The sequence below is a fragment of the Lissotriton helveticus genome, chromosome 2_1, assembly GCF_964261635.1.
Source record: "Lissotriton helveticus chromosome 2_1, aLisHel1.1, whole genome shotgun sequence".
Classification (NCBI taxonomy): domain Eukaryota; kingdom Metazoa; phylum Chordata; class Amphibia; order Caudata; family Salamandridae; genus Lissotriton; species Lissotriton helveticus.
The window spans coordinates 1,121,187,740-1,121,212,409 of NC_136059.1; the positions used below are offsets into that span (position 1 = coordinate 1,121,187,740).

General features: G+C 42.6%; 1 protein-coding gene across 1 annotated transcript in view; it reads left to right on the top strand.

The window, feature by feature from the left end:
- HACD4 (3-hydroxyacyl-CoA dehydratase 4) overlaps positions 1–24,670 on the top strand; it is a 166,638-nt gene that overhangs the window by 140,802 nt on the left and 1,166 nt on the right. Inside the window, exons 5-6 of the mRNA XM_078675947.1 lie at positions 1,300–1,406; positions 15,473–15,604. Coding sequence (XP_078532073.1) covers positions 1,300–1,406; positions 15,473–15,604 — 239 coding nt within the window. The remainder of the gene's footprint in view (positions 1–1,299; positions 1,407–15,472; positions 15,605–24,670) is intronic.

Sequence of the window (24,670 nt, forward strand, 5' to 3'; positions counted from 1 at the left end):
AAAGTAACTGATGAATAGTGACATTAATAGCACAATACAAGGGTCTTGCCTGTAACACTTCTTGGCCCTCTGAGGCTAGGGCAATTGTTTTGGCCATCAGGATACAGCGCTGTGAGTGAGATAACAGGAGAGGGCGAATAAGTCCCTTGGTTTGAAAGCATAGCTGGAGTTCTTACATATACATTATAAGGGTTTATAAGTGAAACAGCAAAGCAAAATCCCATTCAGCAACAGTCACGAACAGTAATGCATATAATGTAAATGATAGTAGTGCCTCCACTCCACCCAGTCTATTCTAGGCTCTATGTGAGACAGGTGAATTTGGTTGTTAGATTACTACTCAACTCTAGACAATATATGAACACAAACCCTGCTATGTACTAAAACAAACGTGTTAATGGCTGTGTTCATATTGGCGCCATTCAGCTGTAGCCGAAAATTGGAAACAAGTCCCCTTAGACAGTACGTTTCAAAATCGGTTTTAAATCAAACCACTTATTTTGTGAGGCACATGTGAAAACAGTATCAAGATAATCAATGTGTGCTTGTTAGGTGAGGTGTAGATGAATGCTGGCTTCCATCTTTGGAATGTAAACATTATGCATGCACCTGCGAAACAAATGCATTAAGAAAAAAAAATGCAAATTCACCTCTGTACTTTTTGGGAACAGTTTGTGGTGCCTTGAAAAGTGGGCACCGAAGCAACTTATGAGGTTCGTTTTATGCATGATATCAGCCATAAATGTCTAAATCCGCAGCTAAAATACCTTGCAGCAGTCGTAAAAATGTTTCAATGACCCAATATCCCCCAGAAACGGCCTCTCTTCAAAACTAAAATAGGAAAGGGTCTTGGTTCACAGAGACCACCTGTATGTGTGTAAGCTCTCGGTGAAAACAAGTCATCCGACAGAAAGGACACCTCTCATGCTCCTCCAGGCTTTGATAGCTGTAGCTGACCCTACGAGAATGTGTTGTCATACAGAAAAGTGGGTTTGCTTTACTTGTGTGCAGATAGTGGCAATGTCCTTGGACAAAGTCGGTGGTCCTGCCTGAGATCCTAGTTCTCCCTCTTTTTTAAAATCTCACCAACAAATGAACTAAAGGTGTATGCTGACTCTGTACTGAGAACTTAGCGAGGATCCAAGTTATCAGTAACAAGTACTATTACAGTAGTAGAACACAGTCCGCATGTTGGTCAAATCTAGATGCTTACAAAACTGCATTTATTCATTTCTTATGTTTTTCCAAGTTTGGATGGAAAAAACTGTGTCTCAAATCACTTGTTTTTTCTTCACACAGATACCCTTACAATATGCTTTTATTGATGGAAATAGAGTTTCCAAGTTTGACATGGCTCAACCACACCATATGGATTCCAGTGTACCCTCTCTCAGTTCTGGCTGAAGGTAATAGAAAGTAATTTGTGTTTAGTTATTTACACCGAATATAAAGGTACGTTCCTACGGTGGATAGAAGCCTAAAAGGTAAGACTAGCTATATACAGCCACATGCCAGTTTAATGGAATGCCATTTTGCAGTAACAAAGCACGGATTTTCAGTGCTCAAGCCAAAATAAAAATGGTGCCTCCTGGAGTACTTCACGTACATAAACTGTATTTTTTCTGGTCTTAATAATTTCATACTCCCAGATGGTGATGTCTTAAAGTTATCAAGAGCTGGTCTTCTGGGCAACGCTTGCAGAATCTTCGTTGGAAGGTAAGGCCGTTCACTTCCAGAGGCTGTAGCGCACTCCCAACTGAAACATGACACTCGCAAGTGCTGCAGAAAATAACACAGCAGGAAAGAGAAGAAGCATTTGCAATGCAGTAGGTCTCGCATTTGCGAGAGTTTAAGCTAATGGCATTGTAAAATGACTTTGAGCTATTGGCATTGTATATGACAATGCCTTTTATTTATGTGTTAATTAGCAAAACAGATAAATCAAACTCCTTTAAATGCGAGACCTATTCAAAGAATCGGCCACCCTTGTCCCGGAGTGCTCAGAATGTGAAAGCACGAATGGCGCACTGAATGTTGCAGGAAAGCATGTCGTGCCTGCAGTAGGAGAAACTCATTAAAGAAAAGAGTGCTTACATGACTAAAAAAGACGTACCATGTAACAACCGAAGTAAAAAGGCCATTCCTCGTGAGAAGTTACAAATGAAAACCAGGCAGTACTAAGGATAGACTAACGAGCCTTTTAACAAATCAGAAGCCAGCATTTATGAAGGGCAATGACACAAGCCAATGACAAATATGGGGGGAGCTTCTATTCCACACTCCAATACAGCATGCCTGCAGAGCAGTGAATGCGCTGCCCAGGCTCGACCTAAAAACTGGAGACCAGATAAACCTTCTCGACGACTGGGCCAAGCAACTGAAGGCTAGCAAAGAAATAATCGCAGGAACTGAAGAGATAATGTGGGGGCAATGATTCAGGAACAATTGCGACGCAACTAGACCAAACAATAGAACTTCTTGTTTAGGGGGAAAAACAAGAACTAACCTATTAAAAGAATGGGTTTGGGCGTCTTGGTTTGGGAAGAAGAGAACAGAAAACATAACCGAATTATAAATAAATTAAAATCATGTGTATATATTACACACACACACATATATATATATATACACACACACACACATTTATATACACACACAGATATATATATATAATTTTTTTGGTCTTAGATTTATATAAATGTGCCCAAGTTCCTAAATACAAAGAATTCCTAGCGAGATCGGAAACCTGACACACAGAGGGTAAAAAGAAAGATGGAGTTCCGACAGGAAAATGGCCCGTGGAGTAGCTCCAAGAACCAGCTGTGGCACCACCCACTTGCAGGGCACTGGTTAGTAGGAACTCCTTACAATAGCTGCTTTACCTGAGGTTCTTATGTCCTCCAGTGCCGGCACACAGTCATATTGCTACTGTATGCATGGTAATCGAACATGAAGGGCTAGCTCTTGGTTGCACTCGTGAAATGCCGATGGATAGTTCTCTGCACATTTTCCAAAACAATGCAGCTTTCCTCCAAATCTATCAAAGCTGTTAATCCAAATCTGACTTTTGGGAACAGAGGCGCCCAATATGCAATGAAAAAAGGGCTCAGGGCTCATGGCTACATTGGGCTTGCAAATCATAATGTCACCTCTTACTCAGCTACAGTTCTGTATATTTAAAATAAACCATGCAGCAAATGTACTCTTTCATTGGTCACCTACATGTATTTTGAAAAATGGTTTGTCACACAAGTATCTTACTTAATGCCAAAAATGGCTGTATGTTTTGAAATTTTGGTTTTACACAAAATCTTTTTGTCCCTTTACAATATGGATAGGTATCCCTTAGTGCAGTAGAGTAGCAACAATGCCATGGGTAAAATGCAAGTAAAATGGCCCCTTTGATTGTTGATGGGGTTATAAAATTCGACTTTGTCAGGGTTCAGTGAGACTCTTAAGGGTCTGGGCCCCGGAGCAACTGCACCTGCAGCATCAGTGAAGTTCCCTGCACCCTCTCACCTCTCAAGTACCTGTCTCGCTGTACCCTCTATCATTTCACCTCACTTGCAGCTCTCTGTCACTGTTTGTGCTGCAACTTCCCCTCCACCCGCTTTCTTTTTGTGCAGTGCACTGCGCAGGGGCGTAATGGAGACCCCCCCCGCAGTGTTGGGGGGGGGGGGGGGCAGGTTCCTTGGTTTGGAGCTCCCCCCCTTCAGCCATGCCATTGCATACATAGCAGAATGCATGCAACGGCTTGGAATAAGAAACATTTAAACGCTCGGAAAAGCCACTCTGCTTTCCTGCGCAGAAAGAAACAGAAAAGCAGCACTGTTCATTTAACATCGCTGGTATACAGAGGCCCAGCAGAGGGTACCCCATGTCTCATGGCATGGGTTTAGGGCAGGCCCCTGCGCGTCGGGAGCCCTCGACCCTTAGGGGGGCCCCATTGAGCTCAAGACTAATGAATGTTCGATATGGGAGGTGCCTGGGTCCCTCGCGTCATTCTGCACCCCCCACCCCATCATTTTGCTTTATGCCAGTGCCCTTACCGCCAACAACTTTACATTTTACAGTGCACATGCACAATAGGGAGTTGTAGGATGACAAGTTATGTTTTCCACCCTTCACCCCCATGAAGAGGAACAAATATCTGTTTCAGAGAGGCGGGTGACCGACTGTTCCTCCAATACTCTAACCACCTTGAACTTCAATAATGATTTCGGAGGGCACGCATTACACCCTCATTTACACATAGATTCTGAAGCAAAATATAAGAGTTTTAATACCAATAAAGAGCTATAAAAAACGTACGCACCCGCGATACAGAGGCCAGTCTGTCTTCATCCAGGCGCGACCTGTTTCTTACTTTCTGATGCAGCAACTGTCTCAGAATCTCACTATTTTTCAATCTCATAATTCCCAGACACTTTTTCAACTTTTGCTGGAGCCACAAATGGGAAACATGCAGATGCAGCCTAATGTCAGCAGAGTCCGTAACATAATTATCTATCTCTGTTCGATTAAAGCACAAAAGCAGAAAACTGGTACCCTTATTGATGAACAATTCCACAAGTAGTTGGGCACAGACACATTGCAGGATCCAAACTGGCTTAAATAACAATTTAAACATGCAACATTTTGCTTTATGAGTCGGCACTGTAGTGGAAGCTGGGCAACCCGCATGTATACAAAACTTAAGAATGCCATCATTGCCCATTTTTAACCGTTCGCAGACCTGGACTATAAACGTTTTCTCCTCCGGCATGCACATCAAAAACCTGATGAATCTGCACATTTTTTCTACGCCCAGGTGGAAAACACGGCTAGCACGTACACCCTGCCAGACGAGGAAAATTAGGCCAGGGTGCAAATCATTCAAGGGTGTGCCTCAGTAAAACGACAGGAACAAGTTCTGCAGATGGCCAACATGCAGATCAAGGAGCTGTCCAAAGCACGAGTGGTGCACATGGACAAGGTATACAACAACAACCGATCAAGACGGAGCACGTTAATGCAGTTAGCAAAGAGCAACCATGCTGAAGGCAGAGATGCCCGTTCCCAACCCGTCCAGCGGACCCTTTCGATGTTGTGTGGGCGGTAGCGTTTCTCCATCAAAGTGACTGCCCAGTACTGGAGGAAAAGTGCGGAGCCTGTGGGAAACAAAATAATTTCCTCAAGGTCTGTCATTTTCCCCAAAGCCACGATCTTCCCAGACAACACAGGATGTGTGCACAGTCGATGCCGACTCTCCGAGACAGTGGGAAGGAGTGTAATGGACGATGATGGACAGTTAAACATTCAATGGTACATGCGAAATAACTGATATGCTCTACAGCCCACACCTCCCCAAAATGCAACGTCAAAATACAGAGCCATGCAGTCATTACCCTCGTCAACACAGGGGCCTCTATCAATCTCATGACCTCTGGCCTACACCATGGCCTGCCTACTCCACCCAAGTTTGGCCATACCAAAGTAAAAGTCTGCTTTTTGCAACCAACAACCTCTTAGACTAGCTGGTGTCTTCCATGCCAATATCGATCACCACCACGCAACCCAAAGTATATGTATTCCTGGAAGGCAGCAGGTTTCTAATAAATTGCCAGACAGGCCAAGAATTTGGCTTGGTACGTTTCGCATTCAGTGTCAATGCCAGTAAGATTGACTGCCTCATGCAAGATTATGCCCCTTTGAAGGCACCGGATGCCTGAAAGGCCAAGCTATACGAATTCCCATTGATAAAACAATCGAGCCTTCGGCCCTTCTGTTGTTCAGTCAGCTCTGTAGAACTGGAATCTGAGCTCTAACTTACAATAGGTGTCCATTTTCTTTTATACAATTGATCAAATCATAAATATGTCACACATTTTGCACATTTGATAACACTTTTGCTCCAGCACAACACTGTTAAAAGTAATACGTTCTATAGAAACAGCAAATTACGTGTTTTAGGTATTAAGGAATGCAGAGTTTGTGCACGTGTCAGCCAGCTGCGCATCTACACTACTGATTCTACTACAAGTTGTCCTTGACTTGTCTCTTTGAAATCCAGCAATGCTCTACTACCTACATGACTACTGCTTTGTAAGGCCTAATCTCCCACCTATTCTGTGCTACCTTATCTACATTTTTCTCCAAAGCGGACCTGTAACATTCCATTTCTGCTATGTCTAATTATATTCACCTGTTCTACAGAAGGTCGTATCTGCTTACCTCCCCCTGGGAACTGACTCCATTTTGTGCTTTCTTTCAATTCTATTATTGCAGACAACCTAGGCTTGTAACTCTCCTTTAATACGTACATCTGTAAACAACTTTCTGCTGATGCCTGCATTGATATGAGTTGGCCTTCTTTATTTTCTACGTTTATTATAAACCTTCTCCGGCACATGGCATTCCACCTCCGTCCCAAGGTGGAACAAGAACTGAGACACCTCGAAGAAGCAGACACCAAAGAAAAAGACACCGGCTCCACCCCCTGGGTCTTCCCATTAGTGGTCGCTAAGAAGCCTAAACAACTAGATGCAGTGCGGATCTGCGTAGACATGAGGGTGCCAAATGTGGCCATTAAAAGAATGCCACCCAACTCCCACCATAGACGATCTCATTGAGAACTTGCAGGGTTGCTGTGCTTTTCTAAGATGGATACGAGTTCAGCTTACCACCAATTTCCCCTAAACTCGGACTCCCGATCTATAATCACCTTCTAGACCCACGTTGACCTCAGGCAGTACATCAGCTGAATTTCAGCATCTCAAGTGTTGTTGTAGTATTACAAAAAATTAAAAGGGATGTTCTGGCAACCCAACCATGTGTCGTCAATGTAAGTGATGATATTTTAGTCTGTGCACCGACCCTTGACAGTCACCTCATGCGCCTTCTCACAGTTAATCCAAAAGGATGAGAGGCAACACTTCCAAATTAGGAAAGTTTACGTATCAATCCGATTTCCATGTAATGTACAATTTCGTCCATGATTCTCATTTTTGTTAAACAAGTTATCATTTATTGTTCTTTATCCAATAATAAAACTATGCAGCCAATGCGTTTCCCGCCCCCAACACGAGGGTTTCTTCAGGGCAGCAAGTGCATACAAAAAAAATATATATGTACATTTAACATAAGAAAAAAAAGAACAAAGACACACAAAGTAAGATGTTTAAGATAAAACATCCAATCCTAAAAAGGTGTTTGATAAGACAGATAGAGACTGCAGTATCCCCACAAACCAAATAGGTTTACAGTTCTCTATTTAAGTAAATTAAATTGACACCCTATTTTACACAACACATATAGAGTGATCATTTTTAAAAGCATACAACATATTAAGTCATATAAAATTCGGAAACCCTTCCATTGTGAAAGATCATGACAGAGACACAACATAATAGTTAGAAAAACGAAGTAGAGAAAAAGAAAAACACTATTGAATGGGTGTGAATATAGTGGCATTTCCAGTGCAGACTCTTAGTTGTTCAAAGTCAATTAAAAAGCCATCACCTCAATGAATAATAGCCCCTGTACCGTACAAAATCCCAGAGTAAATCATAAAGTGTCCACCAATGATCACACGAAAACGCTTAATACCGCAACTCTTGTATTAAAATCCAATACAACATACAGCGTAATTAGGAAACTAATTGGTTTCTCCACGTTTCGTTGAGTGCTTCCATGTGTCATCCAAAAGCTAGAAACCAAACAGACTATATCCAGATCTAGCTTTATAATTTGGTTACATGCATTTTCATGTGTACCAAAAACTACCATTCCACCACATTCTCCCCTTAATTCAGATCACCAAGAATTTTTTGGGGTAAAATTCAAATCCAACAATAAGATTTCAACCAATAGATATATAACACCATGTGAGTCGTAAACAAATCACATATCCACATGCCAGAAACCAAAACAATATATGTGTAAAATACCTGTCCATGATCCAATTACACGTTTTCATTAGTCATTAATACCTTGAAGAATAATATGTGTTTGTTTTTGATCAAAAGCTCTGCATGTCTATTTGAGAACCATAATCACATAGCCAAGAGTACTGTGAGAATATATGAAGGGAAAGAAGGAAAAACCAAATGTCAGCTATCCCTCCTAGAACGTTAGGGTACATTTTTACCAAGGTTTGACAACATACAAATCAATTGCATAATACTGTCAAATTTGCATACCTGACATTCAAACATCCACAGAGATACCACATATAACATGTAAAAAATGGTGAAGGGGTTTGCCTACTCCATGTTACTGTTTATAAAGTCGGGGGAAAAGTCCCACATACCCCAACTGGATCGTGGACAAGTATTTTGGACATATATCGTTTTTATTTCTGGCATTGGATATGTGATTTGTTTACTACTCACATGGGGTTATATATTTATTGGTTGTAATCTTATTGTTGGATTTGACTTTCCAAAAAAACAACATTTTTGGTGGTCTGAAGTAAGGGGAGAATGTGGTTGAATGGTAGTTTTTGGTACAAATGAAAGTGCATGTAACCAAATTATAAAGCTAGATCTGAATGTAGTCTGTGTGATTACTAGCTTTTAGATGACACATGGAAGCACGCAACGAAACATGGAGAACACATTAGTTTCCTAATTACTCTGTATGTGGTATTGGATTTCAATACAAGAGTTGCGGTTGTAAGCGTTTTCATGTGATCATTGGTGGACACTTTATGATTTACTCCGGGATTTGTTACGGTATAGGTGGTGTTGTTCGTTGAGCTGATGGCTTTTTAATTGACTTTGAACGACTAAGAGTTTGCACTGGAAATGCCACTATATTCACCCCCATTCACGACTATTTCTATTTACTTCCTTTTTCCTGTTTCTAACTATTATGTTTTTTTCTTTGTCATGGTGTTTCACAATGGAGAGGTTTCCGAATTATATATGACTTAATATGTTGTATGCTTTTGAATATGATCGCTCTAAATGTGCGGTTCAAAATAGGGTGTCAATTTAAATTGCTTAATTGGAGAACTGTAATACAATTTGGTTTTTGTGGATACTGCAATCTCTATCTGTCTTATTAAACACTTTATTAGGATTTGGATGTTTTAACTTATACATGTTACTTTGTGTGTCTGTGTATTTTTGTCTTATGTTAAATGTACATATGAATGTTTTTTGCATGCACTTGCAGCCATGGGGAAGCCCTTATGTTGGGGCGAAACGTGTTGGCTGAATCATTTTGTTATTGGCTAATTAAGTGTAAAAAGAAGAAGAGATTATAGCTTGTTTAACAAAAATGAGACTCATGGACTAAATTGTACATTACATGAAAATTGGATTGATACGTACACATTCGTGATTTAGAAGTGTGTTGCCTCTCATTCTTTTGGATTATTTGTATTTGATTGGTGGCCATGTGGCAGCTGGTCTTTTGAGGTGGGCAGCGCTGACAAAAAGGAAATGTGTGGGTGACTAGAGTGGGTGGGGCAGTAAGCCATCGAGCCTAGCTGACGCTAATTTCTCAGTTCTCCGTCTCACAGTATTTCAGAGACTTGTCACTTTAGGCTTTTGTCTTTATCTAGATAAATGTGAATTCCTGCAAAAGAGGATTCGCTTCTTTGGCTATCAATTCTCAGGGAAGGGCATTGGACTGGACACGACGAAAGTGCACAACATTCAGGAAGCACCTGCCCCCCCGCCCCCCACACTTCGGTATGGGTCCAGAGGTTCCTGGGCATGCTAACATATTGTGACCATTTTATGCAGAACCTGTCTGACCTCACAAGGCCTCTCTTTTAACTAACAAGTGTCTAGCCCCTCATGTGGGGCAGTAAGCAAGAACTAGCAGTTAAGAACACCAAAGATGCGCTGTCTGCCACAACTACCGTAGCAGGCTTTGCCCCAAAGGAGGAGTCCGAACTGGTGATGGACTCTAGCCCCAAAGGATTCGGAGCTGTGCTGTTCCAACGGCACAGCTGTGGAGAATGGGCTCCAGTCACCTATGCGAGCAGGACCCTGACACCCACAGAGAAGCAATACTAACAGATAGAGAGGGAGGCCACTGCGAACCTCTAGGGGTGTTGCCATTTCTACGTGTACCTCCTCTAGGGCCATCCTTTTGTTGTCTCGATCGACCATAAGCTGTTGACCATCCCCCCTTTTAGGGATCAGCAACAATACTACCCACATGGACCAAAAAAATCTATCCTGCAGGTGCAGGAATACAAATTCAGTGTACTGTACAGGTCGGACACCTGGAATCCAGCAGAATTCTGTTACAACATGCCAGGACAGCCATCACAACAGAAACTAGGGAAGTGCAGTACACTGAGGAGTACGTTTGTTTGGTTTTGGAGAGGTCCAAGTCCTTACGCATGTCCTTGTTGGATGTCGTGGCAGTGACCGAACAAGATGACTGCCTCCCTCTAGCTATCAAAGCAGTGTGGGCCTGTGACTGGAATGCTGGACACAACCACTTGGCCAGAAGGATGGGACATGCCAAAGTGATGCTACAAGCTGTACCTTGTGAGGCAAGAGTTCTCTACAACCACTGAGGGCTGCCTGATTCAAGGGCCACTGTTGGTCCTACCCATAAGCCTCCAGCAACAGGTGGTTCAGTTAGCTCATGAGGCACACCAGGGAATAGTGAAGACAAAGATCAGACTCTAAAGCGAATGAAAGCTAAATAAAGTGAATGATTGTATTAATGAGAATTCAAGTTTTGAGCAACAGCAAGGATGGTCTCATTAATGAGGTGTGCTTAGAAGGCATTAGTTTGAAGATATACTTTGAAATGGGAGCAAAGCTTATTTTGATGCCCAAAGATATTTTGGACAAATGTTTAAAGGGAAGGCTTAATTTGTTGAAACCCAATGTGAAGCTGATGGGGTAAGGTGGTGAACCCATAAAGTTGGTGGGTTATTGTGTGGGAGAGATCGAGTAGAAAGGAAATTTAGCACCTGGGAAACTATATGTGTCATTGAATGGAACTTGTGTCATTTGTTGGTGGCATCAGAGAGACTTGATCTTGGATCCCTATAAAGATCCTCCCATACTAATTCCATTAAAAGAATGTTCTGAAATGGTTTTGGAAAGACTGGACAACACTTCCGTAAGAATTTCCTGGGGTGTCTAAAGGGTTACTTGCATCAAATGAAATTGAAATAAGATGTCAAGCTCATTGTCAGCAAGGTGAGGAGGGTACCTATGTTAGTGAGCAAAGTCATAAGGAAAGAATTATAGAAGGTATTAGATAAGAGAATATTAGAACTAGTTGAGGCCATGGAGTGGTTATCCTCCATTGTGCTGGCATGAAAGGTCAGTGGTGAGATGTGCCACTGCATCGACCTAAGGCAACTCAGTAAGGATATTATGGTAGATCGCTGCCCGGTTCTAAATATCATGGAGATCAAGGCTCATCTGCAGAAAGCAAAATGATTCCTGTCATTGGAACCAGTCTGAGCTTACCACCAAGTAGGATTGCATGACAGCTCAAAGCAACACCTTGCTTTTATCACTCTGATTGGGACTTACAAATGCATTAGGATACTTTTTGGACAGATATCCACAGTGCCTGTATTTCAGAGGGCAATGGAGGGACTGCTGGATGGAAGAGTGGAATTCAAAATGTATCAGAATGATGTGTTGGTATTTGGGGTAAACTGGCGTGAGCATGATCTAAGAGGTCGGCAGGTGCCATCAAGGCTGTATGAAAATGCTTCCTTTAAGGTCAAAACAAAGTGCTCTTGTGACAGGAACAAAAGGTTTTAGGACAAACGTTGTGAGAGAGTGCTTTGAGCCTAGATATACATTTGTTAAGGTGATAAATGAGCTAGCTGTCCTGGAAAATAAGGATGATGTTGTGAAGTTCCTTGGCATGGCTGAGTATAATAATAAATGTGTTTAAGGACATATGATAGGTCTAGAGATATGAGGGAGTTTCTGGGTAATGTTATTATGATTTGGTGAAAATAAGTGTGCAACAATGAGTTTCAAGATATCAAATGATTTTTGTTGAGTGTTCAGGGTTTAATCCAAATGCCATACAGATGGGTGCCAGCACAAAGGGTGTGGGTACTGTTTTGAAGGAAGGTGAAAGAGAGAAAACAGCCATGTTCATATCCTTTGAGAGGAGTAGAACTTACTAATCTGTTATTAAGTGTTAAACTTTGTCAGTTTATTTAGCAGTGGACATTAAAGAAGTTAATTTGTGGACAGTCCTTTTGTTGTTTTCAAAAGCCTCCTTCAGTGGCTTTTGATTTGTGCAGACACATCAGATATTCTCCCAGAGAGCATGGCTAAGTGGTTGTTCTTCAAAGCTATGATTCTAAGATGGAATATATTCCTGGGGCCAAAAACCCAGTCCGTGGATTGTTTAATCAGGTTGTTGGAGAAGAATAGGACAAAAGTTGATTAAAAAGTTGTTGAATTGGATGGTGACGGGGGAGTAGTTTTTTTTGGTTTGTGAGGTACTTAATAATAGTTTGGAAGAAGAAGAATCAAAAAGGTTGGTAAAGAAAGATGGCATTTCACAAGAAGTACAATGGAACACAAAAATTGGTCCAAGGGGCAGGAGTTTGTGCAGCAAAGGTTGTGTACGGTACTGGAATGTAAAAGAGGAACTGTCCACTGATCGATGCTTGGTTTCAGCAAGTTAGATCGGTGCACCTTCAGCTGTGAGGTATGGTACACAGTGGAAATGGATACAAGCAAGACAGATGTAACAATTATGTTACTGGTGGCCAGGTTTTGGGGCACATGTTGAGAGGAAAGTGAGGGAATGCGTTGACTATCGGAATGCTGACAAACGTTATTGTACTAGGGTAGAGCTGTTAGTCTTGAAGAGGCAGGTGGCCCCTAGGAAGATATGGCCCAAGACATCTTAGGAGTTTTATGTATTGCAAGGGAAGCATTTGGTATTTGCTGGTCCTTGCCAAAATATTTTCCATGCGGCCAAAATAAAAGGCTACTTACCGGGGTAACATATTTTCTGGTTGATACTCTTTCTAACTGCCGATTCCTCATTTACAGCATAACCCCAGGTGTCAGATTGTATTCAGAAACTTAAAAGCTCTCAAGTGGGGCTTCATATTGATTCTAGAAGTGACATCGGAATCTTGGCAGTAATACATAGCAAAAGTATGTAGGGATGCCTACGTAGCTGCCTTGCAGATCTATGCCTTAAGAACCGCTCTCGCAAGAAGAAGATTTTACCCTGGTGGAATGAGCCCTGATCCCTTTCTAGGGGTATTTTCTTGGTCAAAGCAAAGCAGGTATTGATGCAGAGGATGATCCATTTGGACCACTTTCCCTTTCTTGGAACCCCACAGTACCCAACGAAAAGCTGGCCGTCCAGTCGTATATGCTTGGTTTGGTCCAAGTAGAAACCAATGCCCCCATTGATCCAACCTATGAAGCTGCTCCTCCTCTTTTGTGGGATGGGGTGGGGTGGGGTGGTTGGGGATAAAAGGTTGACCAAGTAAAAGAGAGCCACCACTTTAGAAAGAAAAGCAGCCCTGATTCGCAACACCAATTTGTGAGGGAAAAATTTGGTGAGTGGATGACAGAAACTCAAAGCCTGTAATTCACTTCCCTGTCTCGCATAGGTGATTACCATCAAAAACACTTTAGTTAAATATTAACATCCTCAAGTGAAGGGGTTTAAAAGGAGACTCCATCAAAAATGTGAAAACAAGATTAACAAAGGGAATTGACAGATAGCAGTTAGTCAACCCCTTCAGAAAATGCATCACAATAGGGGGTAGTAAGACTAGTCTCGGAGATAGAGGAACACATACAACGCAGCCAAATACCCCCTTACAATGCCAAGTGCACACTGCCTGTTCACTAGGGAGAGTGCGAACCGTAGGATAAATGAGCCTGCAGGAAACCTCTTTCATCTCCCAAAACAAAATAATTTGTGTTTGTGGAGGGGCAACAAGCTGATAGGATTATGTTGACCACCTCCGATGGAAGCTGAAAGGAATTTAAATGTCCCTACTCAATCTTCAGACATGAAGGTGGAGTCATTGGCGATTGGGGTGCAGCACCATTTCCCCGGGCTGGGAGAGAAAGTCTGCTCTGAATGGCAGCTTGACCATGGATAAAGGGAGAAGAACCAAAGGTCTGTGATACCACAGCCTCATTGGCCAATCCAGTGCAATTAGAATGACTTGGGCCTCATCTTGGCAAATCTTCCTCCGAACCTGATGATAGGATATGGGAGAAAATCCACTTCAGGAGTGCCCCACTGGGTAAAGAAGTTGTGGACTACCGCTGGCAGGAGATGCCATTCATGATCGTCAAAATAACCTCAACTCAGACTGTCGGCTGTAACATTCAGAGACCTCACTAGGTGATTGGTCTTGGACACAACACCAAAGGATCGGGTTAATGATTTAAGACCCTACTCCACCATTGCTTGTTCACGTTCCACATCACTGTCGTATTGTCCATCAAGGTCTGGACAGACTGTCCTTGGGTGAAGGGGAGGAAGGCCTTGAGTGCCAGCCGAATTACCTGCAGTTCCAGCAGATTAATGTGAAGAACCTGTTCCTCCGGGGACCAGAGACCTCTGATTTCCAGGTCCTCCAGATGAGCCAACCACGCCAGTGAGGCATCCATCACTAACATGACCATAGACGGAGGGGGGCACAGTGTTTTGTTCTCCAGCCAAACTACATCCGCTGTAGCACTCTGGGTGATTAAAATGAAGTCTATGAGGTGTGAGGTATGGTACACAGTGGAAATGGGTACAAGCAAGACAGATGTAACAATTATGTTACTGGTGGCCAGGTTCCTTGATCTAAGTTTTTTGTAGGCAAAGTATCCCTAGAACCTTTTTGACTGATAAAGGGGTTCAATTAGTCTTTCAAGAAATAGAGTGTTTCATGAAAGAGAGATGAGTATTGTTCATAAGAAATATGCACTGTACCACGCCAAATGTAATGGTATAAATTAAGAGGCTGAACCTGGTGTTAAAAAAGACCATCCAAAATGCAAGAGTAGGTGGATGAGGCATATTTGTAAATTAACTTCGATTTGTGCTAACTTAATGGAAATATAAATCCACTTTATCACAGTTTGTTATGGAAGAAGGTTAGCCTAAGCCTATCCCCGAAAATGCAGGCATTTAATTCTGTCTGTACACCAATAGTCTAGTCAGGTAGTGGCCACCTAGGCAATAATAATGGCCCTTTAGTATCAAGGAATAAGTCAAGCCACTGTGTGAAGGGATAGTAATGATGAGAACAGCTCTAGTCCTTTGGTTAAAGTATTATATCTGGTATTAGTAAAACATATAGACCAGTCTTCGGCAATGAGATTGTAATCTTGGGAGAAGTATTTTATGTTACTTATTCATCTGAAAAAGGGAATGTTTGTGAGGCCTCCAGTGGTGGCTATATGCTTCACATACATGCCACCCTTTACTCATGCTTGTGAAGCAACATGTCTCACTAATGCTTTCTCTATCTGATCATTAATTTTCCTTTTTTCATTCACAGCATACACAGTATATGAATCTCTGCCCTATTTTGAATCTCTGGGGACATATTCTTTCGAGATGCCATTTCCGTGTGTGGGCTCAGTCTATTTTCCATACGTTCTCAAAATGTATTTGGTTCTGCTGCCTATAGGTAAGTAGGTTAGGTTGTCAAGTAGCTAGGGCTTTGGGAGATTAGGATTTATATTATTTAGTGCCAGAATAGAAAATGTATACATTGTGATGTGTGTTGTTTAAGTGAAACATTTAGATAAGCTATTATGAAATGTGTGTGTCTAGATAGATATGATTACCATTGTTGTATGTGAGGAGGAGCCATTACATACGAGGACTCAAGTCATGATATACCTCCTTCCTCCAACAATAGTAATAAACAGCATATTATTGTCTACATATCTGCGTATTTGGTGTATGTCCATGGTTCTTAATACTGTCCTTCGGATTGCACATTTTAAAATGCTCTGTAAATATGAAGGATTTGAAATTGGAGGCTATAAATGAAGGAGGAGACTTAAGAAAAAGTCATGCAGTGCAGCAAGTCACTTGCTGCACTACACTGCGTGACAGGAAAAAGGCTGGAATGCTCCGTATTTAAGGCAATGCAGCACATTCCTTCCTTTTTACCTGCGCTGGCGCCCTTTTGACAGCCTAGCGCCAACACAGACACCATGGTACAAGGGTGCCTGTGTTGCATGTAGGATTGTTTTTGTGCAGGAAGGGACACCATCACAATAAAATTCCTGAGAGGTAAATTCCTCTTTCTATGTGTGTTCAGAAAGAGCAAGTAACGAGTAGAAATAAATATATTTCTCCTTGTTACGCCTCTCTGGAAACGCGCATTTTTTTGGCTCATTATCAGGTTTACCCGTTCTGGTAAATCTGGGAATGTGTCAAAAACCTTGACAATTGATTGGGAACACCCATTCTAAAGCCCATTTAATGCCTCCCTAGTGCATAGTAAGGCAACACAGCAATTTGCACTGTGTTGCTTTACTCCAGATTTATGGAGCCACTGAGGCCCATGCAAGAAGCCCTTGCGTTGCTTCATAATTCTCATTTAGGGCTTGCGTCACTCCTGCACCACCTTGCGTGGTGCACGGGTGACTCAACTTCACTTTTAAATATGCCGCTAAGTTGGTATCTTGTACTTCTCCCAAGAATCAAGCTCAAGCCAGTAAAGAGTAATATGAACGACAGGTGCCCTTAATAGAAGTACTAGTATGCACCCAGAAGAAAAAAAGATGCATAACGAGCCAAAAAAAGAGACACTAATATGCCAGAGTCTAGCATATCACTTTATCTTTTACAAATAAAATCTCATTTTGAATTTTTTTTTAAATATTTTTTGTTTTGTGAATAAAAAATATTTTGTAATTTTTGTATTATTTAGCTATACTTATTTCTATAGTTTTGTGTCTTTTTTTTTAGCTTCAAATCGTAGAAATTGTTATGGCCGGGGTCCTCGGCGTCCAATAGTAATTCAGTAGGTGTCCACTGAAGTCAGAAGGTTAAAAACCACTGGTATGCTGCCCATTCAAATCAGAGAAATTGTTATGGCTGGGGTCCTCGTCGTCCAATAGTAATTCAGTAGGTGTCCACTGAAGTCAGAAGGTTAAAAACCACTGGTATGCTGCCCACCTTGTTATGTGCAGTAGTTATATACCCCAAAATTTAAACAGAATCAGGACTGAAGGAACTCAATATATGCATTTGCATTTAAAAAAAATGCTGACTCAACTATTAGCAGACCTGTTTTCCTTTGTGAAGTCCTTGGGAAATGCATTACGGGAGACAGTAAGCAGTGTTTTCCCATATTAGTTTCTCTGTACTGGTGTATAATTTATAAAGGTTTTGTTGGCAAACCATACATTTACTAATAATAGATTTATACCTGCAATTAAGATATAGTTCCAAACTGTTGACAAAACCGATATGGGTGAAAATCTATGCAGAAATCTAGATTTTCATGCTTTCTTCTGTTCACCATGCATACTCAAATGGATTTTACGTATGTTGGAAATTCCATTGACTGAGCACATTGGAAACGTACCGTTTTTCTTCTTCACCAGGAAAACATTTTCCTCCAAAAAGAAACCCCATCCACTATTAGATCCACATGAAATTAATAGGCACTTAATATGTTTTTTACATTAGGAGGTTTCTGTATTTTGTCAGGTGGAAAATATCTGTAAAATGTTTATACATTTCTGCGAATGCCCAAAACTAGTGTATTTGGTTATTCATATATAGATGGTAATGGCCCTACTGAAAAAGTCTGGATGTCTCCTGTAGGAATGTAGGATCTGCTTCTTATGGTTAGCACCACTTTTGCTTGATGTGATGCTGTTTTTGACTAGTCTAACTGGGATCCTGTTAACCAGGACCCCAGTCTATCTGCTTTCTCCCTAAATTGGTTTATTCAGTACTTGGGTACATCCAAGATTGGATACTGGGGTACCCTTGTCAGTCCTTAGTATATGTTACCCATGTCCCCAGTGCATAAGTACCCCAGAGTTCCCCCATGACCTGAAGCAGGTGTTATGCCACCCATGAGAGACCATTCAAAATGGAACTACAGGCCTGCCATTGCAGCCTGTGTAAGTTGGTGAAGGCACCATTTACTAAAGATATAGGATTACTATATCTAAGGGTCACTGCACTTAAAACCTATCTGTCACTCCTATAGCTGGCCTTTGCAATCCTGAAGGCAGGGTGCTTGGTTCTAAGTGAGAGGGTGCCCCTGAATGAGCCGGAACCCCTGCAGCTTACGGAGACCATTCTCCAAGGTTGTCAGTGAAGCAGCCATATTCTATATAGAGGGGCACAGCGTAATTACGCGATGACCATCTCAAAAACAGCTGCAACAAATCCTATCATGTTTGGTATCAAACATGTTGGAATCATATTCCCACACCGTAAACGGTGTGGGAGGTCTGATTCCAAGCACTAGCAGAGCCCTCTGTTAGGCTCTCAGTGTTCCAGGTGCCAACCTTTAAGTCCGGCAACTCAAAATGGTTGTTGCCGACCAGAGACACATTTCTGCCCTCCTGCTGCTGAGCCAAGCTCGAGCATAGGAAGGTGGAACAATAGGCATCCAGTCACAGGGAGGTGTGACCACCTCCCAGACAGGATTTAGTGTATTGGGACCGGGTGAGTGCGCTTGCCAGCGCCTGAAAGTCTGCATGAGCGGCACATTTGGTGTTCCTGTGCATAGTCCAGTTCAAACCAGTTTTGGGAGCCCTTGGCTCCCGCGTGAAACTGGACCAAAGACAAGGGAGTATCCTCCCCCTGTCCAGAGCCTCCCCTGGGTGGGTCCTCTGAATCTTCCCAACTTACTTAAGGGCTAACCTGGACGTAGGTCCCTAGATTCAGAACTGAAACCACTGCACTTCTACTGTCTGGGCACTCTGGACTTCTTTCTGGCCTGACTTCGTCTCCCTTTCAGCCTGCTGCATCGTCTGTGCCTGTGCACCATACAGGATCCGTGCACGACCTGTGGAGCATCCAAGACACTTGAAGGAATCTCTCTTATAGTGAAGGAGTCATTTCCCTGGATTTGCAGGCACCTCAACACTGCTGACGGGTCTGCTGATCCCAAGCTCCTGCGGACTCCAAAGGGTTCAACAACACAAGTGGTGGTTTTCTACGTCCCTCGAGGCCTGAGCTGTCCTCTCACTGAGTTTGATGTCAGAATCCCTCGTGGGGGCTGTATTATCCCAACCCCTGTGCACTGCGTACCTTTGCCTGTGCAAATGTTTGTTGCCAACTTTGCGACAAGTGCATTGGGCTCCTAGTAGCCCCTATCTCAGGCAACTTCTTCCACCAAGATCTTCAGCAACATCGCTTTGTGGGCACCGTGGCCTGCTCCTTTTGGTGAGCTGCTCGCGGTCCTCTCGTGACTCCTCTGCCTCCGGCCTGTGGGTCTATTTGAGGGTCACCTTTGTTTCCCTTGGGCTCCCCTGATTTCTCGGGGCCTGCCCTGACTCCTCTGCTTGTGGTGAGTCTCCTGGACCTTGCAGGTCCCAACCGTGCACCTTCTTGACTTCCTGAGTGGGTTGCCTTTACCAAGGCTTGTTGGTGCTCTCGCAGGACACCCACCCCCTCAGCACTCAACATCCTTCATGGGATAGCTCGTATCTGGTCCTCGCAGCTGCAGAGTCAAGGTCACAATCATCTTTCCTGAAGCACCCGAAATCGGAGGGCACTCGTCTTCCAAGTCTCCTGGTCACTCCAGAGTGACATAGACTCTGTCTCCTTTGCTTTCCGGTACTCCTCTTAAAAAATCCACGTTTGGATTCCCACAGACACTTTCTCCTCTTCTAGCAGCGGCACTTTCCTGAAGTGCTCCATTGGGTTCGACAGCGGTTTCTCACACCACTTCACACATATGCACTGTCTTCCCTGGTGTAGGTAACATAGGTACTAGGGTATTTACAGGTGGGGTGGCTCTCCAACCTTCTGTCTTCCAGGGGGTTTCTCTAGGGTCCACCGGGAAGGGTCCCTAATCTTTACAAATCCAACCGCGACTTGCACGGGGTTGTGTTCCCACACTGTACATGCTCTCCGTGGGGTCCCTATATACTCACCTTGGGTGGTTCCTTGTGGTCCCAGAAATTCTACGTCCTCTCGACACTGTCTTGACTCGAGTCGTGGTTCTTATACCACTTCCTTAGTATATGGTTTGGTCCCCCCCCCCTGGGGCCACTCTGTATTTCATGCTATTTACCGTGTTTCTTTGTAGTATTGTGTGTATTGTGTTTATCTCCGTGTTGGAGTAATTTGAAATTCTAGAGAGTATTATGTAATAAATACATAGTTTTATAAATACTTGGTGTGGTATTTTTCACTTAATCTATACTATAAGATTGCATTCTTGTAAAACAAGCTGCTTTACACTCCTTCAAAACTAAGCCTGAAGGCTGCTCTACACAGCTACCACTTGGATAACTTTCTAAGGTTGTCTAAGACCTCTTAAATCACCATAAGGGTTGTCTGGACAGGTGCAAGGTGCCCACTTACATTAGTGGACATCATATACCAGGCCAGCCTCTCACATCTCCTTACACTAATCTTGGAAGGCGGCCATCTTAAAACCATGCCCGATCTGTAGCCTGACCATGACTAAATAAAACGTCAGCAACAGAAAGGAAGAGCAATGGTAGAGCACTGTGTATAAATATCTGTTCTGATGCACTGTGGAAAATTAGAACACATTTTCCTGCCCCCAAATACGACCTCCTTTATAGCTGCTGTCATTTACTGTAGATAGTAGCCACCAAGGGCCAGATTTACTAAGACGTCACCTAATGCATTGGAACAAGACAGCTTGCTGCGTTGCATGTCAGGGATCGAGCAGGAATATGTCATATCTTAGTGTGTCAGCACAGGAAGAGAGCAGGAATGTGCCATATTTACTGAGTACAGCCTAGTGCCAATGCTGGCAGGATTGTTTCTGTGCAGAAATGGACATCTTCCTGCCCAAAAACAATTGTCTGAGCAGAACGCAGCACACATAGATATAACAATGAGTAATAAAGATATTTCTCCAAGTTATGCCTGACCTGGGAAGGTGTAGCATTTTGACGCATTCTCAGGTTTACTAGTGTTAGTAAATGTGACAATGCGTGAAAAACCATGGGTGGGAACACCCAGGCTCCACCCTCAGAATGCCTTCCTAGCGCAGAGTAACGCAAGGCAGCGACTTGCACAGCCTTGCGTTAATCCACATTTACTATGCCACGTAAAGTGTCTCTGTGTAGCATAGTAAATCGGACTTAAGGGCTTGTGTCACCTTGAGTGAGGCAACAGCAACGCAAGACTGTGATAAATCTGGCTAAAACCTTTTCACCCAATGCAACAAAACAACTTGCTGTGCTGCATGAAAGGGAGAAGGCAGGAATGCACCATATCTATCAAGATATGGTGCATTCCTGTCCTCTGCCCGCCCTGGCACAAATTCTGCAGCCTACCCCCAGTGCAGACACCCTTGTGCCATGGTGCAAGGGTATCAGCGTTATAGACCGGATTACTTTTGTGCAGGAAAGAAAACCTTACTGCACAAAAACAAGCCATAGAGAAATAAAGATAGGAAGGTTTTCAATTCTGACATTCAGATGTCTGTGTCTGTGTCGAAGTTGGGGAACTGGGTTCGAGTCTCAGGCAAGGATGCTCAACATCCTGTGATTCTGGGCAAATCACTTAATTTCCCCATGCCTAACCAAAAAAATGAATGTGTCCTCATGTAACGAAACTGGTGCTATGTAAAGCGCTCTGATACCCAATATCTTCGAGTCTAGTTTGTGCTATATAAAACTCTAAAAAAAACAACCAAAAAACAGGGTTGGTAAATCTGGGAATGCTTCAGAATTCATGGGCAGATGTTTAGGAATAGCCATGCTCCACCCAAGTAACGCATTTCTGCCTCAGCGTAATGCAAGGCAGCAACTTGCGCTGCCTTGCATTACACCAGATTTACCAAGCCACACAGGGCCACCCAGAGAGTCTCTGTGTGGCATGGTAAATCTCATTCTAGGTTATGCGTCGCCTTGGATGGCGCAAGTGTGACACAAAACCTTAATGAGTCTGGGCCCTAATGTTTTGACTTGTGTGAAAGCCCTGAATAGCCAGCAATGTATTGTAACCTGTGCATGTTGCCAGACACACCGTTTTAAGTATCTTGGCGACTTGGTCTCTGTAGAGAAAAAAAAGTTATTCAAGAAGATGTTACCTCAAACAAATAATGATTTTAGTGGACACTGTAATTCCCTAGCATATTTATAAACATATTGAATGTATCAAATGATCCAGCCCAGAATGCACATCAACGATTCACCTCTGATGCACAGGAGAAGTTAACCAGCCGGTGGCACATGATTGTTTGAGAATCTGCACGTTTTATTAGGAATATCTATGAAAAATATAAATGATGTTTGTTTGTCCCAAATGAGTCCCCAGGCAGACCTTCATAGATTAGCAAGCGGGAATCAAGGACTAACAAGCATTTGCAATGCAATAGGTCTTGCATTTACGCAAGTTTAAGCTACTTGCATTGTAAAAGACAATGCCTTTTTTCATGTTATAAAAATGAAAACAAAAATAAAAGGCATTGTTATTTGCAATGTCAATAGCTCAAACTTGCGTAAATGCGAGACCTAGTGCATTGCAAATACTTGTTAGATTAGTGAGTAGAAATGCTACCTTTCGGTCCGCGCGGCAAATTAATTGAATTAACTTTAGCGGCCGCTGAAGTGAAAGTGGACCGCGCTGCAAATAAAAAAATAACGCTTACCTACTTATGAAGGAGACCGTGTAACACCACAAGTAAAAGATCCAGTCCTTATGGGAGGTAACAAATGGCAACAGGGCGGTAACAAGGAGGGACTACCAAGCCTCATTATCAATCGGAAGCCAGCATTTACCAAGGACAGTGACAACAGCCAATCAAAATATGGGTGACAAGAAGGCGAGGCTTCCACAGCATACTCAAACTACTGCATGCCTTGAAAGCGAGCAGCGCATGCACACTGCCGCTAGGCTCGACTTAAAAAAGGGATATCGAATTAAAGTACTTTTTAAAAGTAAAGGTCCTCGTTTGAAGATAGTTGCACTATTTTCGAAAATGAAACAATTCTACTAACTTTGTCATCGCTGCTGGTAATTGTGAAATCATTGCTAATACACAATTTAGCATGAAAGTAAAATGCGGAAAACATGTTCCCGTAAATTCTTCTGCTTAAAAATGCAGTGGTATTATTGCCTTTTTGCTGGCACAAGCTACTAACTAATAACTGCACACACTGACAGAGGTTCATAACAATAAGACAGCTGCAACTGCAGTATGTAGTCTTGTCTGCTGGGCGTGCACCTACCCCTAGTGCAGTTGTTGGGGGGGGGAAATGCCTTTGCTTCCTTGTACGAATTTACAGCAATCACCTGGTCTTCTTTGGTGGCCAAACGCACAGGTGTGACAACACATTGTCTCGCTAAAATAGGCTTTAGGAGCCCTTATTGCTATTCACCCCGAGACACAACTCTTACCTGTAGTAAACATGTTGTGGCTCATTATCAAGCGTAACCATGAGTAGTGCGTATGGTTTCTACTATTATCTAGCACTCTCAATGTTTGGTTAATGAAACTTTTTTGTACCTATCAGAAAAGCAGACCCAGATGTAAAACTGAAACCCCTTTCCTCATATATGCTACGCAATGGAGTGGGGAAAAGTAAATTGGCCTCTCCTAGAATATTTTCCTTACTTTAAATACTCTGGGACATAATATTTTCAATTCTAACTCCAGTGTTAACATGTTTGATGTAGTGCTTTATCAAAGTGTGCCTGGTCAATGAGGAAAGGTATGCCTTTCTGACTGGTATGGCAAAATAATGGCTTATGCCACTGAGGTAGGTTTGGTTCTGCACTTCCTGGAGGACACACCTGATGACCGCAGCAAGGCTTTATTAAATTATTGTACATAGCTCTGCTGCCCTGCAGCTAGGTCTGCTGTATGTAAGTCACATATATAAAAACAAGATTTAGAGGACCGATAAATCTTATGCCTACTCCGGAGAAGGAAAGCAAAGGTCCCCAAGATGAATGTCAGCAGACATAGCTATGTCTACAAAAAAAGCACAGGAACTTAGTGGTGCTGTGTGTAATTTTAGATAAAAGAAAGTGGTTATTAGGGAAGTTACCAGAGTACTTAAATCCTAATAGTTTATGGCGAGGACAAGATTCCCCATGAAATCCTTTAAACTCTAATATTAAAAAAAATTCTTGAACCAAGAGTGAAAGATTTGACATAAGGGCTCAAAATCAGCAAATATTGTGTATATTGAAAAATCGTTACCTCAGCAAGATACATTCCTTGCCACTTCCACGTCCAGACTGGCATCAGATCTCCCAATTGACATTGTCTGTGACTTGGAAGTCAGAACAATGAAAATACCTGAGTGCCATTTACATACAGGTCAGTGCTCAAAACATCTTCTGCTGTGGGGGTTTGCTGGGCGTACGTTAGCATTGTTGGTGGCACTGTCAGCAGCTAGCCAACTATCCATTGACTGATGTAGTTTACCCTGCTGGTTGCATGCCTAAGAAAATATTTCACCACCACCTTTCCAACACAAGTGCGACAACTCAGTAGCTCGCTGACTCCAAGGTTTCCAAGCTGGACTATTGTTGCTACCACCCTCCTATGCCT